We start from the raw sequence: 22,263 nt of genomic DNA, 5'->3' as shown, positions 1-22,263 counted from the left end.
GCTTGTTCTATGTTCCTTGAATAAACACCCTATAAGCCATCTACGTCTCGTAGCGTTCCTGACCCAGGGTCGCTACAATATTGTTTCCCCTCTTGTTCATTCTTTCTCTTGCTCTGTGGTTTTTTTGCATTTTTTTTCCTCAAAAATCTGCTTCTACTTTATATCTCTCAAACCGGGAGGGCATTCTTTTCATTCTTTTCACCTGTAATTTTACAGTAGGTGATTATACACACATCCCTGTCTCCCCTCCTCAACATGCATGCACCGACACACACACACACACACGCTTTTCTGTCTTTTCCCATCCAACTGCAATGCACAGAAGGTTTATATTTTCTCTCACAAACATGCACACACACACGCACACACACACACACTCTCTCTTATGAAGGACAAATCCTGAGAGACAAGAGGTAGAATCTATGTGTGGAAGTGGGAAGAGAGGATCATTGAAGAGAGAGCACACACACATGCACATTTCCATCCTCACCATCTCATCCCTCACCCACTCTGACTGCCTCTCTCTCTCTCTCTCTCTCCCTCTTCCTCTCAGATACACACACACAAATAGCACAGACAGACACCCCTCTCACACAGGAGTAGCCTGAGAGCAGTGCAGAAGCAGAAGGAGCTGGGTGGCAGGAGAGAGGCAGGAGGGCTGTTGTTGATTGAACAAAGCCAGGGAAGGAGTGCGCAGTCCTGGGGAGAAGAGCAGCTGTGAAATGCCACAAAGGGAGCCTGCCAGAAACTCCTGCAGAGACCTGAAGGTAGGCTTTGTGTGTTCGCTGATGTAAAAAAAAACAGAGGAGGAGACGGAGAGAATGAAGGCACGGGAGAGGAAATGGGAGGTTTTCGGAGCCGCTGATGCATGGTACGACCATAGCTCCACGTCCAGGGAGCTGTGTCTGGGCATGGCATCGCATGCTGGGATTGCATTATGTGTTTCATTGCACAGCCACAAATCCCATCTGGAGTGGTTTCCCAAATACAAAGCGTGCATTACTCGAAGTGAAGGGGGTGGGTGGGAGCAGAAAACTACGAGTCAGATAGCTTGAAACAGGAACAACCAGGACAGGCAGCAGGAGAAGATGTGAGACAATGCGAGATACTTTCAAGAGCTAGAGAGCAGGAAAGGGGAAAGTGATGATGGGGAAAGTGGCCGGATTACCCTCCTCCATCAGACACAGCCGCTATCATGAAATCTCGCCTCGTTCATCTCATGTCACCGCGGAGATACATGTAGATTATCGCCGTGCATCTGCTTGTCCTCGCGTCAGGGGGGGGGCGGCGAATGAAAAAGAACCAATGGATTTCTCTGACGCAAGCAGAGAGGAGCCTGTGAACGCTTCTGCTGTTTACTCGTGTAGTTCTCTCAGTGCGATGCAGGAGTTTTACAAGCGCAGCAGAAGGAGCAAACATGGGCTCATTGTGCATCTCTGTGTGTGTGTTACAGTAAGTGTGTGTGTGTGTGTGTGTGTGTGTGCGTGTGTGTGTGTGTGTGTGTGTGGAGGAGGGGGTGTCGTTCCACAGACGCGTTCCTGCGCCTTCAATACAACCAGGAGGCGAAGCGAGTGTTTGCGATGCAGTGATGGCTGCTGGCAGTTTATGAATATCGTGGGCTCCGCCGAAGGCTTTGAGAGGAAATCATTGGCTATTGATTCCCGTTGAGACGCTCTCTGCTGAGGATTAGGGCAGCTTGCTTTTTAATGTCTGATGGACACCACTATATCCTCCACCCCCCCCCCCCCCAGTTCAGCGCTCTCCGCAGGACGCACATCTGGAGAGCTGTCGCTGGGAAACTTTGATGACAATGCAGTGGGGCTTCATAGCAACATGAATCAAGTGTCCACAAAGCTCCTGGTTCTGGGAATGCTAAGATAGCGGGAAAAAATGATGATTGATTGAACTCAATCATCATTTTTTTTAAATATATATATATATATCTTATCCGGCTCACTGTGGAGGAACAATGAGTGCAAGTCATCTCTCCTCTCTTCATTACCCACACGCCAACTCAAGCCCCCCGGAGCCCAGGCCTCACAGAGAGGCAATTTAAGTGGCATTGCAGCAAAACGTGCCTATAGTTGCTGCTTCTATGACTGTAACCTACACCACGACCCTGCCCGCAGCTGGTTGATCCGTGATTGGCTGAGAGTGTATAGGGGGAGAAGTGTGAACTGCTGAGATGTAATGTTTCCTGACGGATGGTCTTCTGACCCTATTATCAGCGCATCATTGTAGCCGCAACTCAACGTCGTGTACCTCGCCCCCCCCCCCCCCCCCCGCTCGTTTATTACCCCGCGTGCCGATTTCACTGACAAGTGGACAAAAGGAGGTCAAAGGGCAGGCCGAAATGCCACGCAGCATCGAAGGAGAGTCTCAAAAGGCAAGACAGTGTGAATAATTAATTGGATCTGTTTATTTAGTCAAGACTGTGTTTCTCTAGGGGGATGCAGAGAGAGCCGTGTTCTTCAAGCACATCCACGCTCTGCAATATCGCAGCGGTGCATTTGTGTCAAGAGCTTAGTCGGGCGTGAATTATTTTTGTTGTATTTAGTGCCCGTGTGTGTGCATGTCAGAGTACTGCATAAAAATACAGTATCTTTCCTGCAGGTCTGCCGATAAATGTGAAGATATGTAATTTATGCAACACTACATGTATATTTTAGTTCGGATGTACATCCATCTTTGAAAAATAGCTTTGTGCATCATTTTAAAGAGCACCGCCTTTGCACTGTTTGAGTTGTATATGACTACAGGCCTCTTGGTATTTGCATGGAACAGAAAAACAGCAGAATATTTCATCCAGAATCGTGTTCTCCCCCAAGGAAAATCCCTTCATGACCTCATAAATCTGTAACAGATGCAAATTCAAGCTCAACGCGTCTACTGTATTTTAAAGAGTCACCTGCGATGCTTTGGCTACAGATTTATGGAGCGTCCTCCTCACCGATTGGACGATGACTTTACAACGCTCGTATTTCTCCCACGGCCCTGTCGCACATAAAGACGTAACGGCCAACAAGAGGCCGTCCACACGCAGCAAAAACACACAAAAATGCAAAAGGCAACAAAAACACACCTTTTGTGGCAAGTTGAAATGCTCTTAGAGTTCGTCAGCTCGTTACTACCTTTCAGGTGATTTGGAAGGAATTCCATTCATTCAGCAAAACCTGCCTGCTAACCAGAAGGACTGTAACACATTGCAACTGGGGTAATGCATTCCAGTAATACAGCCCGTGTCGAAGGTAAACTGGCTCTCAAGAATCTTCGGAATGGCTCATTATTATTCGCTCCTGTCTGCAGCGGGTTATGTGGAATGAAATGGACGTTTCACAATGTCTGCTGCTCCTGGCTAAGCCACTGGGGCTCAACCAGTGGTTTTGAATCAGGGATGATCCCTCATACTATTTATGAGGACCCCCTTTGTAAAGCATGGCAGAGATGTATTGATGTCTTGTGTCCAGATGATAAGCAATCAGGTCAGGCCAGTTTAACTGAATCACATGAGAGTAAATGCTATTGAGTTACAGGGCCCCTGTATTCATACAGTCTTTTAGCATCACATGCCATACATGCCTTGTGATTTGGATGTATTTTAAAAAATTGAAAAAAACAGACAACCAGTCTCTTTTAATTGGCCAGTAACAAATGCCCATTTGGCCCAGTATGATGTCATGACGTTGATGCACAGACACACTGGCAGCTCTGCTAGATGAAAGCCGATTGACATGGGCCAAGGACAATTCAGCATCATGTGCAATGCAAAAGGAGGACATTCAGTACATGCATGTACTCCATGTTGAGCATTTTGAGAAAAAAAGTGTTGTTGTTTATCACTGTAGTATCATTCAGATGTAGTTAGCAAACACATTCAGGTCTCCACCACGTTAAGCACCTTTGAAGCGTGAGCATCCGTCACCCAGGGGAAGCACATCCCGGTAAATGTGCAGCTTGTTAACACCGACAGCAGAGAGAAAGACAGGATGCTTAATAAGGCCTGTAACATGACAGCATACGTGTTTTTGTATCTGACATGCTTCTTCTTTGTATTTAAAAAATATATATACTCGCTGAGCACTTTTTTCAACAACGACTTGCTTCATGAAATCCATCGTCTACGGCCGGCAAGGGAATCTTAAGCCACCACGTTACTGACTGAGTCATCAGACCCCTTGGAGGTACTTTCTATCCCACTGGGTAGCCCAGGGCACAGTCAGGGTAAACATGTGGTTAAATGTGAACCTTAAAATAGAAAGTCCTTGCTTAGGTTCAGGCAACTACACACAGAATGATAATGGTTCTTAAATAGTTCTTTAAAAGGCTTTGTGGTTATATGAAGAACCATCACCTACTGAAGAACCATTTGGAAATGGTGCCTTAAAGAAAAAAAAATTACGGTTCTTTGAGATACCGTTAAAGGTTATTTGAAGAATTAGTTATTTTATGAGATTACTCTGAAGCACCATTTTCGGTTTCCAGATGGCATCTTCATTTTTCTCTGTGTAGGTTATGGAAAACATCATGGCTGAGCTTTAAATAAGTGCACAATGGAAGTATGGAAAACAGCTCACAAACATCACCGATAAATAACAACTCAACAATACTCTGTAACACAAACTCGGGTCTCCTTATTGAAAGTCCTGCGACACTCCGGGGTGGCGCTTGAAAAAGCCACGTGTGTCTCACACTGATACCTTCGGCGTCGGCATCCGGCGCCGACGGCTGTGATGAAGTATTTGTATTTGACACCCTGGTAATCCAAAAACGCACCGGGCATAGTTTGTTTCACCGTTGCGGCCAAATGAGGTCGCAATCTACTCTCACTGCGTCTCGGTATGTACGCGCGATGGCTATCGAGAAGGAGACTTCTCCGAGGCACAGGGACACAGCGAAGCGTGTCAGGAATTCCAATCAGGACCATTTGACCTTTGGCTCCGCCAGCATTCGCCGTGCGCTGCCTTGCTCTGCTGCCTTGCTCCGCAGCCCCGCCCGGCTACACCCGTGGCCTCACATCCCCGTCATCCTCCTCATCCTCCTGTCCTCTACAGTGGGGTGAGGCAGAGGATTAATGAAGCACGTTGCACGAGGATCCATTAGCGAATCAGTTTGTGATATCCTCATTGTGAAATGATGTATTTAATGCTGAGCACCTGTTATTATCCTCATCTCCACATACTTACCTCCCATTAAAAACTAGTCCTTTTATTCACCATTGCCCTTTGAGAAAGTGAAGTGTCGTAGAATCTGGTATCGAAGGGAGAAGTTTACATCAAGAGCCTGACAGAAACGCCTGATAAGAAGAAACAGGGTGTCGGGGAGCATGTCCAGCCAGCCAACCTCACACATCTCGTGTCTCTCCCTCTGTCTCTTTCCATGACATGTCTCACTCTCCAGGCCAGCGTGGTTGAAGAGGGTGTTATTTGGCTCCGGTAGGTGTTGGGTTTTAATCCCATCCAGGCGCAACTCAGCAGCAATGGGAAATTGTTGCTGTCAAAAGAAAAGACAAATTATAATTGAAGTATTGAGGCAGATCTGAAAAAAATAGCTATTCTCTCGTCTTGATGAACTTTATTCTTTTTTTCCTTCTTTTTAAAAAATAGGTGTGCAAAAGTTACTTCGAAGTAGACTAAATGTGGGACCGCAAGAGAAAAAGATGAGAGTCAGAGAGAGAGAGAGAGAGAGAGAGAGAGAGAGACGGACATATCATTAGAGAGATTGTTGCTCCAGTGTGAGTCGAACGTCTCGGTGCAGCAGTGTCACTCCAGAGAAGGTCATCCACTAGAAGGACACAACTGGATACACTCAGCTCACTATCGGGCATTATCGGAAAATGGAAGGGAGTGATGGGATGAAGGTTGTGTGTGTGTGTGTGTGTGTGTGTGCATGAGTGTGTGTGTTTACTGGGCCTGGAGCCAAACTAGCTGGGGACGTTTTTAGTCATTTGACCGGTATGACCTCAAAGTGTCATAAGTGAGTGCAGATAGAGATGAAGCCATGTTATTTCATGGGCCAATCTTAGCCCGGAAACATAATCACGACAGGCCCGGTAACCCTGACTCTTTGCTTTCACTCAAGGGGAGGTGTGACGGAGAACTATGGACTCAAGGAAAGAGAAAGTTCTCGTGCTCCCATGGTTGAGCAGCAGAGACAGCAGATATGCTGCAACGACTGTGCGAGCGTGGATATCCATTAGATGCAGTGATTCTATAGTAAATATAGTTGCTGTTTAAATACTCTTAACCCTCCTGTCCTGTTACCTTAGGTTCAATTTGACCCCATTCAATGTTAAATGTCGGTGTTCTTTCGGGTCAATTTGACCCCAGGCTGTTTTTCACTGTGTCAAACATATAAGAAATATCAACTTTTTTATATATTTAAAGGGCTATTTAGGTAGTCAACAAACAAACATAAAGTACCTCACACTTAAACTTGGAAAACAATATTAATTCTAATAATTTTCTGGAGGTTTTAATTGCTGGGGTCAAATTGACCCCAAGGGTCAAATATGTCAGTAAATATAAAGGTAACAGGAGGGTTAAACATTGAATGGGGTCAAATTGACCCTAAGGCAACAGAAGGGTTAAAGGTTGCAGCAGAGCTAAACTTGTGTCTTTCGTTCCTCTCTCCACTTTTCAGTCTTATTTTTACTATTTTGTTCTGTCTCCCCGGTGTCAGCGCTGTATTTGATGGACCGACAGAAAACTGCAAGATATGACTTTAAAATCTATGGATGAGTGCCCACCGAGGGCCACATCTGTAATGTAAACTTCGGGATTCTGCTGAGATTGCAATAAATGTCCTTTTTAACCCCATCATGCTCAAAGGTCTTTTTACGACATAAAAGATGAAGAGGGAAAACACCATTGTCAGGCCAGAGCCTGGTCTATATAGAAGGGTTACTAAGATGTATGTTATATATATATATCTATATATATATACACACACATATATTTCAGAAACCCTTCAATATATTAAAAAGAATACAGCTCAGTTTTCTTATCCTGGAAAGTTCACGTTTTGCACATGAAGCACTCTCAGGGTCCCGGATTTGCAAAACAAGCACGTCTCTGCAAACCTAAATCAGAATACAGTGTTCTTCCAAAGATGAGAAGGACTAAATTGATTGCTTCCATATACCGGGGACCAAAACTGTTTACAATTCTGTTGATCAAGTGAGAATTATAATTCAGGCAATTAATCTGTTGCCGGAGCTTTATTGGACCGGTGATTAGTATTGGTATAAAAAAAAGACCTTGCTTTGTTCAGTTCCGAGCCAATTCTTAACTTTCAGAACTACACGCACAGCTGACAAGGCAAGTTTCTGAAGTTCCCCGAAATGTAGAAAATTGAATCATGAAGCGAGGCCACGGGCGAACATTATAGCGCTTGCTGAGGGTTAGAAAGAAAAGAGACACTTTATTGTGCTCTGTGCAGATTATTGTTTACGGCGGGTGGCGTCAGCGAATAAGGGAAATATATGTCCTCTAGGTATCCCTGAGGAAGCAGGTTCCCTCTTTTACTTGTACCCCTTGACTTTAAGCACAACGGATGAGTGCTCTTGTTATCAGGACACAAACACAATTCAGCCAAAGCATCCTGTCACTCTCCCGGTAACAAGATAAATGCTTGTTACCCTCTCAAAGCGCTGAGATAAAACACCCAGGCTGGTATCCATGTTCAAACACCTCTCATTTGGGCTTGTTGAGAACGGCAGCAGCTAACAGACGCCGCAATCGGAGCCTCGCTGGAAATACACACAGGTCTGGAGTTCACAAATCTCCTGAGAGCCATGTTTAATTCATGAGAGAACCTAAAATGAGACCTTGCTTGCAACCCTTTTAATGTATTCAGCAAGGTTTTTCAAAAGCTCTTTGTTTGTGTGTGTGTGTGTGTGTGTGTGTGTGTGTGTGTCCCGTGCCTCCACTGTCCGTCTGTCTTTTCCCCCCGCTCAGATGCCTGTCACGTCCATCTGCCCTTTGCTTTGGACCATCAATGTCAACACTGCATTCCTGTGTGGATCTGATTCGTGACGCGGTCCTCTCACTTTTTTTTCCGCGGCCCGCCTTTGCATTCCCTGCTCGCTTGTCAGCGATCAAATAGAGTAACATCAAAGGCGGATGACAGAGAAATGTCAGATGTTGCTAAGGTCAGGAACCGCGGGCAAAAGTAATTCACCCGTGTTCTTTTGCTCGGCTGGTCACGAGGCGCTGTGTTTCCCTTGTTCTTTCAGTCAATTAAAAGTAGTCGATTTCTAAACGACACCCGGGGGGCTCTATGAGTTGATTGCCTCTTGTGGGGTGTTGTAAGATTACTGCTAAAATTAGGGCTTTATCTGAGGTTTCGCCCCGCACACTCAACCCCCCTCCATCCCCTCTCTATAACCACAACAGTGCCAGACGTTCAGCGAGCAGACGTTCAAAGTGTTCCTTTTCTACTTCTTCCTGTCACGTTGGACCTCACACAGCAGATGTTTAAAAATACCCGTTTTTGGGGAGCAGAGAAATACTTACTTTATAAATCACATCACACATCAGCGCTTCACCTAGTCGCTACAGGGGAGCTAGAAACAACCACAAAGAATGGACACTCAGTTTATAGTAGATTGAATCTAAAGTACAAGGGGAGACTGGATTCTTTGACAGTAATATTTTGTTGTCTCCAGCTGATGAAGAGAGTAATGAATGCCTCTGATCTGAAGTGTGTCGTGGCTTTTTTTGAGCTCACATACTCACTATGCCAGCATGTTGATATTTAGTAGATTCGATATGAAGGCCTACCATGTTCACCATCGGCCTTATTAACAATTAGCATTAAACGTAAAGTACAGTTGAAGCTAATGACGATGACGTCAGTTTTGAGGCCACTTTCCCAAAAGAGAAGATGACACAGTTAGAAACACTGAGCTGAGTCATGATGTCCCATGTGAAGTTACCAGCTAACCCCTTCCTTGGGTCTTCCAGCAGTGAAATTGCTGCTCTTTTATCGTCCAATTATTTTTGTATTTGTAAATGCTTTATTGAGGATGTACAGAGCAAGTACATTTCATTAATACAACATCTAAATGGAATTAGCTTGTCTGGGGGTGCTAGTGAGAGTTTGCTCAACTGTGTGCGCGGATGTGTCGGCGTGTACGTACTGATCTGGAGTCAGTTTGGTAGGATTTGGGTATAAATAAATTATTTCATTTTAAATATGGATTTTTATTTAAAGATATTCATGTAATTTGCATGCAAAATAGGTCTACCCGAACCAGCGGACAAAAATATTCAACCCGCGGCAACACTTCAAAAGTAGTCCAATTCCGCGGGAAAACCGCGGACCTGGCAACACTGGTTATAAGTGTTGAATTAACAGAACTCTTGACCCAATGATTGAACCTGAGGAAATGTCAATCCATATCATAATTCAATCACCAACCTGTGCAAAATGTCATGGTCATCCATATGATAATTGTCAAAACATCCCATTCTGGACCTAAGTGGTGGACCATCCAAATGGTCATCACTCGAGCCATCATGCTTCTAGTGGGCTAAAAAATGTAATTCCGCCAATTTGATTGATGGGTCCTCAAAATATATTAACATTACTGTGGTCAGTCAGTTGAACTTTGGAAGTTGGATTGATCTGGCATTGGTTCCTGTTGATGAATGAAAGTAAAATGCATATAGAATAAGGGTTATAATCTGTAGGTAGAATTTAGTGATGATAATGTTTTTGAAAGTAAAACCATCAACGCAGACTCCATATTACGGCTGTGAGAGAACTGTGCTGTAGTCCCAGCAATCAATAATCTTCAGATTTAATTGTCTTGCATATGATTATAATTCATAAATTCGTGCTATGTTGGATTGTGCACATTTTCACTGATTAGAGGCGTGTACATTTTGAAGAGCTTCCACACACATATGCTATTTAGACAAGATGCACATCCAATAAAACTATCAACATCCTATTCGATTAAAGATTTGACATTTGACATTAAAGCTCATAGTTCCAACTACCCTCGTGGATTAATTACACCGGCTGGCAAATATTGATATATTGACAAATTGAAGCAATTTAAATGACAGGTAGATAAAAATAACCCTGAGGGAGTTGGACTGTACATCAACGCAATATAGTTAGTGAGGCCTAATGTATTTATTTTTCAAAGAGGATGTTGAATTCAGATCGTTGAAGGGTTGAAAGGCCTAATGGATCAAGCTTGGAAACATGCCTGCTCTGAGGACACTGCAGTTTGAATCTATACTCTCGGTTATTACCTTCGCATTGAAAATGCCGGAAGATTATGTTTTGATCGCCGTGTATTTATTTATTTATTTATTTATTTGTATGCGTGTTATTCGCAAAACTCAAAAAGTATTGAACTGAATCGCATGCAATTTGGTGGGATGATTGTTTATTATCCGGGGACCAGTTGATTAGATTTTGGGATCAATCGGGTCAAAGGTCAAGGTCAAGGTCATGGAAAGGTCAAAATCTTTTTTCTACCATAGCACGATACATGTTTGTCCAATTGGCATGCAACTAATGCCAAAATGTTCATAATTCAATGCCCAATCTTGTGATATGCGAAGGTATGCGCTCTACCGAGTGCCCGTTCTAGTATTAGTATATTATGATGACGGTCAATTAACTGAAGCTCAATGTGCTGCCCAAATTCAATTGACTACCATACTCTCTTATCTCTTACAGGCGATGAGCTTCAGTTGAGGATTCTCGAATCCTCATGGACCACAACATGGAGATAGGGGTCACACCTGCACAGGTAAAGACTCACATCCTCTGCTGGTCAAACACAGTACTGATCACTACGATTTCACAGGTAGACAGAATGTAAGAGAAAGGAAACCAGCCTGATTACTTCCCAGAGTAATGGGAATGAAGAGGATACAAAATCAGTTTCATTTACTATATATGTTGTATACTTTATAGATTAAATAAACAATGCAGATTATGGATCAGGTTCCATATAGAGTAACATAACCTGCTACTTTAGTTCATGTTCATATAGCTCAGTTGACTTGGCAGTGGAGAGATAGAAATGAGGAAGAGAAACCTTCCCTCCTCCCAATAATTGATGCTGTGGTTGCACTGGTTTTATATCCTGATTCCCCAGCTGATTGGAGCTTATGCTGTCTAACCAAGCGCAGCCACAAAGGCTCAAAGAAAGAAAACACCCACCATTTACTCCTGCCACGAAAAGAGAACTAATGGATTTGTTTATCGACCATCACCCTCACATAGCGTATCGACTACAAAGGCCAAAGATTAGGTGGCATTCCTAGTGACAGCTTCATCCATCACTAAATTAGTCAAACCCCAACGTGTGGACATGAATGGGCCTATTTCAGCTGTCTGTCTGTCATTTAAAATGAGTGAAGTAGGGATTAAGAACTATTAAAAAAGACAACAACTGTGTACATTAACTGAAGTTGTCAGTAAAAAGTGTCACTCTAAGAAATGGTCGACTGATTGTGTTCTGAATCTTTAAATTGATCCAATATCCCTGATTATAGTTGGGATAAAGGAAGCCCATTGACTTCTCGTGAAAGACTTGTCATCAAGCTGATAATTGCAATGCCGGTCAATGTAAAGCTTTGTGTTTCAATTCTTCTTTGTCAAAATGTTCCTTAAACAGGGATCCCTTCAGATCAATATCTGAAAACTCAATACTGCACATGCATGCCTGACCGGGTGTACAGGACAGCAGTAAAAACAGCACCTGACATCGGCAAGAAACCGCCCTGAATAAAGCTGTCTGGTTGACATTATTGCCCAGGCCCCGCAATCAAATGGACCAACGGGTATTGTAATGCCTTAGATGTCCTTCCCCAGCTCTGTCCGTCTTTGTGATTGAGCAGAAGAGCCGCCACTGTAACCACAATAGGACGTAGCTTATCTGGTGATGTGAACATGACTCTCGAGAGAGATGGAACCCAAGGTGTCAGGGATTCAGGGGGCACCGGAGCTGTTTTCTTGCCTCGACACAATGCATTTCAATTATCAACTCAGATTGGAAAGTGTCAACGTGCTGCCAAATGTCCTTGGTGTGTTTGAAACGGTGTCCTCCTAGAAGTGTGTGTCATGCTGTCGGTCTGGATCCATGTCTCAAGTGCCCCCTGCACGACTTCAATGCCAAGCCGTGTGAAAGACTTTCTTTATCGTCACCCTAAATGTTCTAAAACAGATAATACTACAAATCCTATGTGCATAGATTCTACATCTATGTGCATGAAAGACGGTTTCCAGATAAGCACAATATGTGTGCCAAGGCATATGCCAATCTTTTTGAGGATGCCATAAGGGTCCATTGGGGGAGGATGGAGGATCTATTCCTATCCAAGCCTGCCAATGTCCCATGGGGTGCGAGGGGAGGGAACACAGGGGACGGGGAGGCAGGCAGGGCACAGCTGTGGAGCCAGATCGCCTCGCTGGAGCTGGGCCAACATAGACAAAGACCTGGGTGTCCTTGTGTCCTTGTTGTGTCCTCGCTCTCTCTTACTCCCTCTATATGTGTGCGTACACTGACACCTACGATGTCATTGCAGAGTGGCACGGAGCGGTGACTTTATAACGGTCGGTAATGTTATCTCCCTCCATGCCAGAAGCTCAGAGCGGTGTGGCTTTGCAAAGGCTGAAAGAGAAATCTCATTACAAAGGTTAACACCTCCATTCCAAACTCAATAAAGCGTTCGAAGAAAAATATGAATGAAAAGAAATCTGAAGAAAGTAACGACAATAAAGTACACCCATGTGGAGAAAAAACTACATTGTGACTGTTCTCTCTTCTCTTACACTCTCCTTCCAATATCCCTCTCTCTCTCTCTCTCTTGATCTTTCCTCTAGGTGAAGAAGCTTCCTAAACACTTGCGGGAGGCTCAGATCTCGACTGAGCGAACGCACCTGATTTCTGACCCGGCGAAGAAGCAGCGTCAACGATACGTGCAGAAGAACGGCAAGTGCAACGTTCATCACGGAAACGTGCAAGAGACTTACCGATACCTCAGTGACTTGTTCACGACGCTGGTGGACCTACGCTGGCGTCTTAGTCTCTTCATTTTCACCTTTGTCTATATAGTCAACTGGCTATTCTTTGGCTTTCTGTGGTGGCTGATAGCGCTCATCCGTGGGGATCTGGTGCACGCTGATGAGGAGGGCTGGACCCCCTGTGTGGAGAACCTCAACAGCTTTGTCTCGGCCTTCCTCTTCTCCATTGAAACGGAGACCACCATTGGTTACGGTTATCGTGTGATCACAGAGAAATGCCCAGAGGGTATCATTCTGCTTCTGGTGCAGGCCATCTTGGGTTCCATCGTGAACGCCATGATGGTGGGCTGCATGTTTGTCAAGATCTCACAGCCAAAGAACCGCGCCGAGACCCTCATGTTCTCGCACAAGGCCGTCATATCGGTGCGAGACAACAAGATGTGCCTGATGTTTCGGGTGGGAGATCTGAGGAACTCTCACATCGTGGAGGCGTCGATCCGAGCGAAGCTGATCCGCTCGCAGCAGACCAAGGAGGGCGAGTTCATCCCGCTCAACCAGACCGACATCAACATCGGCTTCGACACGGGAGACGACCGGCTTTTCCTGGTTTCGCCCCTGATCATCTCTCACGAGATCAACGAGAAGAGCCCGTTCTGGGAGATGACGGCGAAGCAAATGGAGAGGGAGGAATTCGAGATTGTCGTTATCCTTGAGGGCATGGTCGAGGCCACAGGTATGAATCATTGGAGGGGGATGATAATGGGAAGGGGGGAAAGGTGGAATGGGAGGACACAGGGATGATGGGTAGATTGATAGTGAGAGTCAGAGATGTATGAAATGTCGGAGGCAGGAAGTGCACTGAGTGGGAGGGAGAGGGAGATGGATAAATGGATGGAAAGAGAGAAGAGGTTCAAATGGAAAGATAAATTACTTTACATAGAGGAAGGACAGTAGCAAGTACCTGTAAGTGCTGCAGATTGCAAAAGACAAAATGGCAATGGGTGGAAAGACAGAGAGACTAACTCAACAGATAATAACCTCTAAGTGAAACATAAATAATATGAATGAATCATCTCACTTGAAGTTAGTACATTTTAATGGAGATCTTATTGACAAATGTTTGGAGGAAGTTTGCACATTGAAATGCAGTTGTTTTCTTCATCACCGCACAATTTCTACATTTCTACTTTAACGAAGGGAAGGGGACTAAACGCTGATCACACCACAAGCGCGTTGCAAATGTGTCTCTGTACTCACTACAGCCCATATTTCCATTGTTGCTACTTCAACTTTTCTTTGATATTGTGTATTCCAAAATGAGTAAAGAATAGCTACCCACACTGCTGGTCCGTGTTATGGGTAAAAGCCAAGCAGCCCTGAAAAGTGCTCCAGGGTTCTTACCGCAACCTTTAAGCAGCAAGCTTTTTTTAGGCCTCTGCTCCGAAAATTGCATCCCCAAACTAAAAAGGCTGTATCTATGGAAGCCCGTTTCCGCCACTGTGATAAAAAAATTAAGATCCTGTAAGTCATAATTATGAGATACTATCTCATAATTATGACTTCACTATCTCATAATTATAGGATCTTAATTTTTTTATCACAGTGGCGGAAACGGGCTTCCATAATTAATTGCTCTACCCTGGAGTAAAATCTCACTATAAAAAAGAAAAAAAGATTTGCCAAATCACGAGGTGGATGCTGTCACCGAGTTTGGAAGCGACAGATGAGTGGGTGGTGAATTGCCATCATTTTCTCTTTAATGTCCGGCCATCGGTTGTTTTCTCCGTCGAGACACATCTGTGGTTTTAAGCATAATTGTGAGTCAGGCTCTGGAAATCACTGACAGCATTTGTGTCCATGGCACTCCCACGGCATTTTGGACTAAAAAGTCAAACTAAATGATGACTTGCTAAAGAACATTCTGCCATCCTAATGGCAAGCACAGCTTAACTGCTCCAATAAAAATACACAAATAGAGACAATCTACGATGCATTTAATTATGTAGTGCAAAGACAAAAAGCAATGCAATAAAATCTCATTTTCAAAAGGAACCTAACCTCGTATAGCCAGAGTTATTTCCACGGCACTAAAGAAAGGCCTGGCGCCACATATTATCATTAAACCAATCACAATTGCCAATGTACAGGATGTGATAAAGTGGAACAATTATAACTTGAAGCCTTCCTCCAAAGCCACTCCCTCAAAAGTGTCATTATGAACGTAAACAATGCACATGTTCGTACTCTGTCAAGCAGCGAGTTCACAGGCAGACATACACACAGGCAGGTGGCTTCTCCAATCCGGACATTTTTTAATTTAATGAGAATTTTAACTCAGGTTTTCTGACATAATCAATGGTTTCCTGTTCAGTTAAGTTAACGGCTATTGCCGTACAAATGTGATGTTATTTTAAAGCACAATGTTTAGAGATCATTAAAGGAAAAGTTATCTCAATTTACATTATATTCACCCTTGACCATGTAAAAAAATAATTGGACTTCTTTTAGTTACAAATCTTTCACGGAAAGCAAAACCTATTTTTTTATTTGACACTGATTTGATTTACTTTATAAACAAGAACAGCAAATAATGGAAAGCTTTAATTCATTGACACGTGCAGTTTGGTGCCCAGTGGCTCTGAATGTGCTAAGAAAGTACATTTTAATACCCGCAACCATCCCTTGTTTAAACATTTTAAGTGGTAAGTAATATATTGGATGGAAAGACATCAGCTGTGTTCTATTTCAGCTGTCTCCAAAGAGCAGAGGATCCCGAGAATCAAGATGTTTGTGCACCCAGACAATTAATTTCCCGCATATAATTTTTGTTGTCGACTTATTCTATTACGTTAGTTAACTTATACTTTTCATGATTCCCGTGCAGTTTATCGAAACGTTTGTGATGCTGTGCCGGAGGCTCAGTTGTGTGCGTTTGTTTTTCCTGAAAACAAACCTTGTTTTCATTATTGAAGTGTCTCCGAAGACTCATTGCTGCTTTGTCTCCTCTTTTCTTCTAAATTATGTTTATATTAAATAATGCCTGGTTCATTTTAAAATGTTAATATGAAAATAGACAGGTACACTCCAACTGCTAATAATCTGTTACCAACAAATTTTAAATTAAATAAGAACAAACTGTTATTGATGCAAAGAGATAAAAACCAGGCCTAGTCAATGTTATGCAGTTAGAGAGACACATGTCCATGAGTTTCAATCCCCCAGAGCTGGACATGCTCTTTGAGCATGGACCGTACATTATATATATATAAATACAAATAAAAAGTATATGTATATATATATTAATTGATGAATTAATTAAAATATATATATAATGTACGATCTATGATTAAACATTATGACATATACAGGACTGTCTCAGAAAATTAGAATATTGTGATGAAGTTCTTTATTTTCTGTAATGCAATTAAAAAAAAAAAATGCATTCAATTCTGATTTCATTACAAAATCACTGAAATATTGCAAGCCTTTTTTCTGATTTATTGATGATTATACACAGCTTAAAGAAAAAAAAAAATCCTATCTCTAAATATTAGAGATATCAAAAAAAAATACTAGTAAGTTATTAAATTAAAAAAACTTGAATTGTCTAATTAACTCGAAACACCTGCAAGGGTTTCCTGAGCCTTGACAAACACTCAGCTGTTATAAATCTTTTTTTCTGAAATATTTAGGTTTTTAGATTTTTTTTTTTTTTTTTTTTAGAGCTTAGCCATAATATTAAAAAGAATAAAAAAAAGATAAGCAATCAGTTGTTTGTTTGTAATGAATGATGAATCCAGAATTTTTGTTTTTTTAATTGCATTACAGAAAATAAAGAACTTTATCACAATATTCTAATTTTCTGAGACAGTCCTGTACATACATATATATACATATACATATATATATATGTGTATATATATATATATGTCATAATAACCTCTGCAATTTAGACGCTCTCTGCAAAGGTTTGTTAAAAGTTTCATAATTTACTAATTGTGCCTGTAACAACAGATTTAATCATTTTTTCATATTTTGAGGAAATGCACAACCTTGTCATATTACAACCATTAGATTTTCCAAATATTAATACATTTTGGCCTAAACTACAACTCTTACAATCGAATGGTTATATGTTACAGGCTAGATATGTTCAAACACAAAATTGTCAATGACAAAAAATGGCACAAAGCCCTTCAGGGAAGTCTACAGGTGGATGCAGGTGGGATGTTATACGCCCGTATGAAGTGCTACATAGGAGGCAGCAGCAGTTACACCTGCAATGACATCATGACATTCAAGAAAAGCTGTGACTAATTATATGAACGAGCGCCATTTTCCATTTCGGTGTGCCAGAAAGACAGTTTAGCACTAAAATCCCAAACTGACACACCCAAATGGTAAGTAACCTTTATAGAGTTATTAAACCCACCGCAAATTCTGTTGGGAGAAAGTCGTTTGGTAACAGAGTGGTTTCCTCTTCGTCACTCACACATCATTTATATATATATATGTGCTTTATATCCTGTTTGCTAATTGGAGTTGAGAAGTGTTCTGGTCTAGAAAAGAAAAGGTTTGCGTCCACAAAAGAGGAGCCCTGTAGAAAAGGTTGGGGAACCACTGTGCTTCGCTCTTTGAGTGTTTACATGCTGTGGAAATACAGTTTCTGCAACACAAAAAGCTACTTCATTTAAATGGCTGCTGTTCAGTTTTGAAGCACATGAACATATCACAGCACAAAGTGTCTCCTACGCACAGTGCATCCTGCAGCACACTTTTTCAACCAACATTTTTAAACATAAAAATTGGTATCGTTTCAAAATAAAAGATGCAAGAGGGAAGAGCCAATTCCCTCCTGAAAGCGGGACCCATTTACTTTACTTTGCTTTGCTTCTGCTGGTATACTGAAAAGTGGAAAGTGTGTCTTCAAATACTGATAGCCTGTGTAAAGTGGCGCATTTTATTTTTTCGGGCTTGTGAATTCGTGAATGATCTAATCCCTCAGGAAGTCAATCAATCAATCAATCAAACTTTTATTACAGACTCAAGGTCCAGATAGTACTAAACATTAAAATATAATAAAATACATACAAAATCACAAGTAAAAAACAAACAAAGGACTACACATGCTTTATAAATAGACAGCTGCACCGGTGTCTCCACAGCTGGGACTGGTAGCGTGTGGTACTGAATTTTATATTTTATATAAAACATGACGATCTCATTTTCGGAGTCATCAACCCGGTGACTACTATCTGTCTGTTTTTTTGCATTTTTTATAATCACAGTTACCAATGCATCAGCAAAATAATGTAGCAGTAGCTGTAAAGAGTCTCAGCCATGCGTCCTGTTTATATAACATCAATATGTATGAAGACAAAAGCACCCGCACTCGTGAATTGTGACACAACCTTCATGACATTATTTGATAATATGACAAGATACTAATAGATCTTCACACCGCAACGTCATCTGTTTGATCTCCCAAGGCTTAGCCAAACAAAAAATATAAAACCATCACATTAAACAATATTCCATCACCCTTAACACACACTGTAGAACAGGCCTATTCAACTAGCGGCCCGCGGGCCGGATGCGGCCCGTTTGAGTTTAACTATGGCCCGCAAGACTGCCTGCAAATCACTATAGCTTGGTAAGAAAAAATAAAACTGACGGACACGCCTCTTTTTATACATTGAGACATCTAACCCAGAGCCATCGAGTTTCACTGTTGCCTCTAACTTTCTGCAGTTTAGCTTTTCTTGCTGCATAATTTTTTATTGTAGGTTAATGACAGATGTATTTAATAACCATAATAACGACTGGGTTCTGTTAAGGTGGATCCCTTTCAGTTCCCAGATAGTCTGCATGCTGCCTCACTGTAACGTGTAAAGGCTTACGACTATGTAATAACACACGGACATCATCAATGTTGCACGTTTCACCTGCAGCACCTATACGAACCAGCATGTTTCCAAAAATAGAAATATCCAATGTGTGGGATTTCATATCTAACACTACCAACACAGTCAATCAACAAGTTTAAAAACAAGTACAGGGAGGTTGTGCCTTCAGCATTGACATTATTAACGTTAGAGTTATTTAACTCTTTCAATTACTGGGTTACAAATGTGAAGACTTGAAAGACACCTCAGAAAACAATATTAACACTTTTTTTTACCGTGTGAGAATTTCACATGTAATTTATGAACCAAACAGCTCATTATTAGATATGTGGCGCATTCACACATTATGGCATTCACATCCAAGGTGGAAGCAATGGGCAGGTTTTGGCCCTTTCACAATTTTTACAGTTCTTGTTTAACAAGGAATTATGTGCAGACTCTCTCTCTCTCTTTTTCTCCCCACACCTCTTTCCATCTGTGTGTGTGTGTGTGTGTGTGTGTGTGTGTGTGTGTGTGTGTGTCTGTGTGTGTTTGTTGACCTGATTATGTGCATACCTGTGACAGGGATGACATGTCAGGCGCGGAGTTCCTACCTGGACAACGAGGTGCTTTGGGGCTACCGCTTCACGCCGGTCCTCTCCCTGGAGAAGGGCTTCTACGAGGTCGACTATAACAGCTTCCACGATATCTACGAGACCAACACCCCCACCTGCAGCGCCAAGGAGCTAGCTGCTAAGTTTCGGGCCGGGCCGCTATTGCCTCAGCTTTCGCTCCTCACCCCCGACCCCAAAACGCACAGTACTTTTACTTTTAACACCCTGAACCGCCTGTCCGAACGGGACCCGCTCAGCCCAGATGAGGACAAGGAGGAGAGAGATTCAGGGGGTGACAGAGGAGAGACCAATGGCTCAGCGGCCGCTCTGGAGGATCCGCCCCTTGCCGATGGACTGCCCGACTGATGTGATTGGCGGCCACGTCAGCTAAAACCCCAGGAGACACTGGACATGAGGACAGGACAATATAACGCTTCATTTAGTCAACGGCCAGCTTGTTCCATTGCAACGCTCGGAGATACAAGACATCCGTCTCCAGCGCCCGACTCATGCAATACTCCTCTACTAGAGTGTCAATCTATAGTATCGATTGGTTTTGTAGACACGTAAGTACGCATACACTGACACACGTACAGTATCTATATCTACACGAAAAAGGTTGGTTGTCAGACTGTCTTTTTATAATGGAAACGACCACTTACTGCTGTAACAGCTGTAAGTTGTATCACGTAAACTTGATCTCAAACTGGTAGCTATGACAGAGTACCACGGGCTTATTATGGATACCCCAGAACTGCTGATTCAGCTTCATTTGAACAGAATCACTCTCATAACACAGCTAACGTGTCTAACAGCAGCTTCTGAGTGATAATGGAACCTTGTTCTTTACATTATATTTGTCGTTGTCTTTTTTTCTTCCTTTGGGAGATTAACGTTTCATGTTTCTGGCAGTGTTATTATCCCGTGTCAGAAACCCAATTCAGCAAAGAGGATATACCTCAGACTTCTAGTTTGCAAAAGGCAAGAGAAAATCACGTGTTCTCTAAAAAGCTAATTTATTTGACTTGTTACCACTCTATTCATGGTTGTACTGTCGTAAATACCCTCATCATTACTCTCTCCAACATACTGGGAGCATTGACCCAAAAGAAACCAGGTAGTACCTCATTACATAATCATGTTCAGGGTTCTGAAACGAACAATCAGAACAAGTTCTGGTGAAAAGCGGTCTGTGCTACTGACTGATTCTTTTGGAAACCCTTTGACTGGTTAAAGATTGAATCCCCCTTCCCGCTGCATCAACCCAAACATTAATTCCAAGCCCTTTTCTTGGGACATAAAGCACAATGTGACACACTGACCTGACGGCCCGCCGGCTGATGCATGTCGGTCCGACTTCAAAGCGGCTTTTTCAAATGTAGGTTAACAAATGTATTATGAATGATTCGGTTGAACATGTTCTTGATTTCTATACACATGAATATTTTTTTTTAAACCGCTCCACGAGCGAATTGAAACGTTCATTGTATCCTGTGTTGGTTTTGTTTTTTTGGTTTTAAATATTTAAAAGATATCCCCAAAAAAAAAACGGATGTTTTTTCAGCAGGGTATTTTATAGGCATGCAAATTATGAGATTTCTACAATATGTTATCACATAATGTATTAATATTCAATTATCATTTGTCGAAAGATAAATTCCTGATGCTTTAAAGAAATCTCCTACTCCCCGATTCTATGTTATCGTGTTTATTTTTGTTTACAGATGCTTGTCCAATGTCAATGACAATGTATTTATTTCCACTGTAACATGTCAGCATCTTACTATGTATTCCATTGAAACAATACGTTTGCCATTTCGCGACAGATCGTCTTTCGTTTGCTGGAATGTCATCTGTTTCTCTTTGCGTGTTCTCATGGGAATAAACATAATATGGTCGAAAGAACAACATGTTCCCGTTAGATAATGTGTGCATGCATGAGCGATCGCATGAGAGTGTGTAATTAATTTTTTGCACAGAACTTTGCAACTGAGGATCAGAGAGTTTCATTTAACACGTGTGACGCTGCACTGTATCAGCTGTACTGTGACAACAACAAAACAACAGATTAATGGCCATGACAGGGTAAACAACTGTGTCTTGACGCACAAGCTGCAAACTGGATTAGCCGCGTATCAAATCATAAAAGGGAGACTTAAAGGACCTTTAATTATCGCCACAAAACTATCTTGTCTTGTTCTGAAGCTCGAGGCATAATCGGCTTCATGCGTGCTCGAGAACAAATGTAACGGATACTATCGAGAACTTTGTCTCACCCCTTTCAGTGTCTTAATGTTAATGAATTAATTAAACTGTGGCTGTATCTCGATGACACCCTCAACCCACTCTGTGTCGTAAATCGTTCTCTAAGCCTGTAAAAACCATATAACTAACAGTTTCTCATGGACTGGATGCTGGAGTCTTCAGGGCCTTAAGAGCATATCTGTTTTGTGGGACGACTGCAATTACACCCACACACACACACACATACGGGAAGACACAATCACAGAAAACAGCCGGCAGACTGATTAAGAAGGCCGGCCCGGCTAATAACTAGTGACAGAGAAAACGCTGCAGAAGTCACAGGAGTAATCATAGTCATAAAATGAAACATGATGTTACATTTGGTGCCCGGTGTGTCATATAAATCCACTGAATCACAGCAACGCGCTGTCACGGCTATTCTTGTCCGAACTATTACATTCAAGGGCTGGATCGTCAGCGAGCTGACAGTCCCTGATTCAAATCTGAATAATGTACGATGATGAATA

The 22,263-nt window shown here is 42.3% G+C and overlaps 1 protein-coding gene across 1 annotated transcript; it reads left to right on the top strand.

The window, feature by feature from the left end:
• Positions 1-592: 592 nt before the first annotated feature.
• On the top strand, positions 593-21,838 carry kcnj5 (potassium inwardly rectifying channel subfamily J member 5). Its single transcript, XM_056441627.1, has 4 exons — positions 593-767; positions 10,699-10,771; positions 12,853-13,726; positions 19,464-21,838. Exons 2-4 carry the CDS (start codon positions 10,733-10,735, stop codon positions 19,856-19,858), a joined length of 1,308 nt encoding a protein of 435 aa, XP_056297602.1. The 5' UTR covers positions 593-767; positions 10,699-10,732; the 3' UTR covers positions 19,859-21,838.
• The last annotated feature ends 425 nt before the right edge of the window (positions 21,839-22,263 follow it).

Source organism: Pseudoliparis swirei, chromosome 20 (genome assembly GCF_029220125.1).
Source record: "Pseudoliparis swirei isolate HS2019 ecotype Mariana Trench chromosome 20, NWPU_hadal_v1, whole genome shotgun sequence".
Taxonomy (NCBI): Eukaryota; Metazoa; Chordata; class Actinopteri; order Perciformes; family Liparidae; genus Pseudoliparis; species Pseudoliparis swirei.
Note: the sequence above shows the minus strand (reverse complement) of the source record. Positions and strands in the feature narration are given on the sequence as shown.

Bases quoted from the DNA above. Each gene is read 5' to 3' on its own strand.
- kcnj5 (XM_056441627.1), top strand. From the start codon at position 10,733: ATGGACCACAACATGGAGATAGGGGTCACACCTGCACAG. The intron at 10,772-12,852 runs GTAAAGACTCAC...TCTTTCCTCTAG, and splicing joins TAGGGGTCACACCTGCACAG to GTGAAGAAGCTTCCTAAACA. The intron at 13,727-19,463 runs GTATGAATCATT...TACCTGTGACAG, and splicing joins GGGCATGGTCGAGGCCACAG to GGATGACATGTCAGGCGCGG.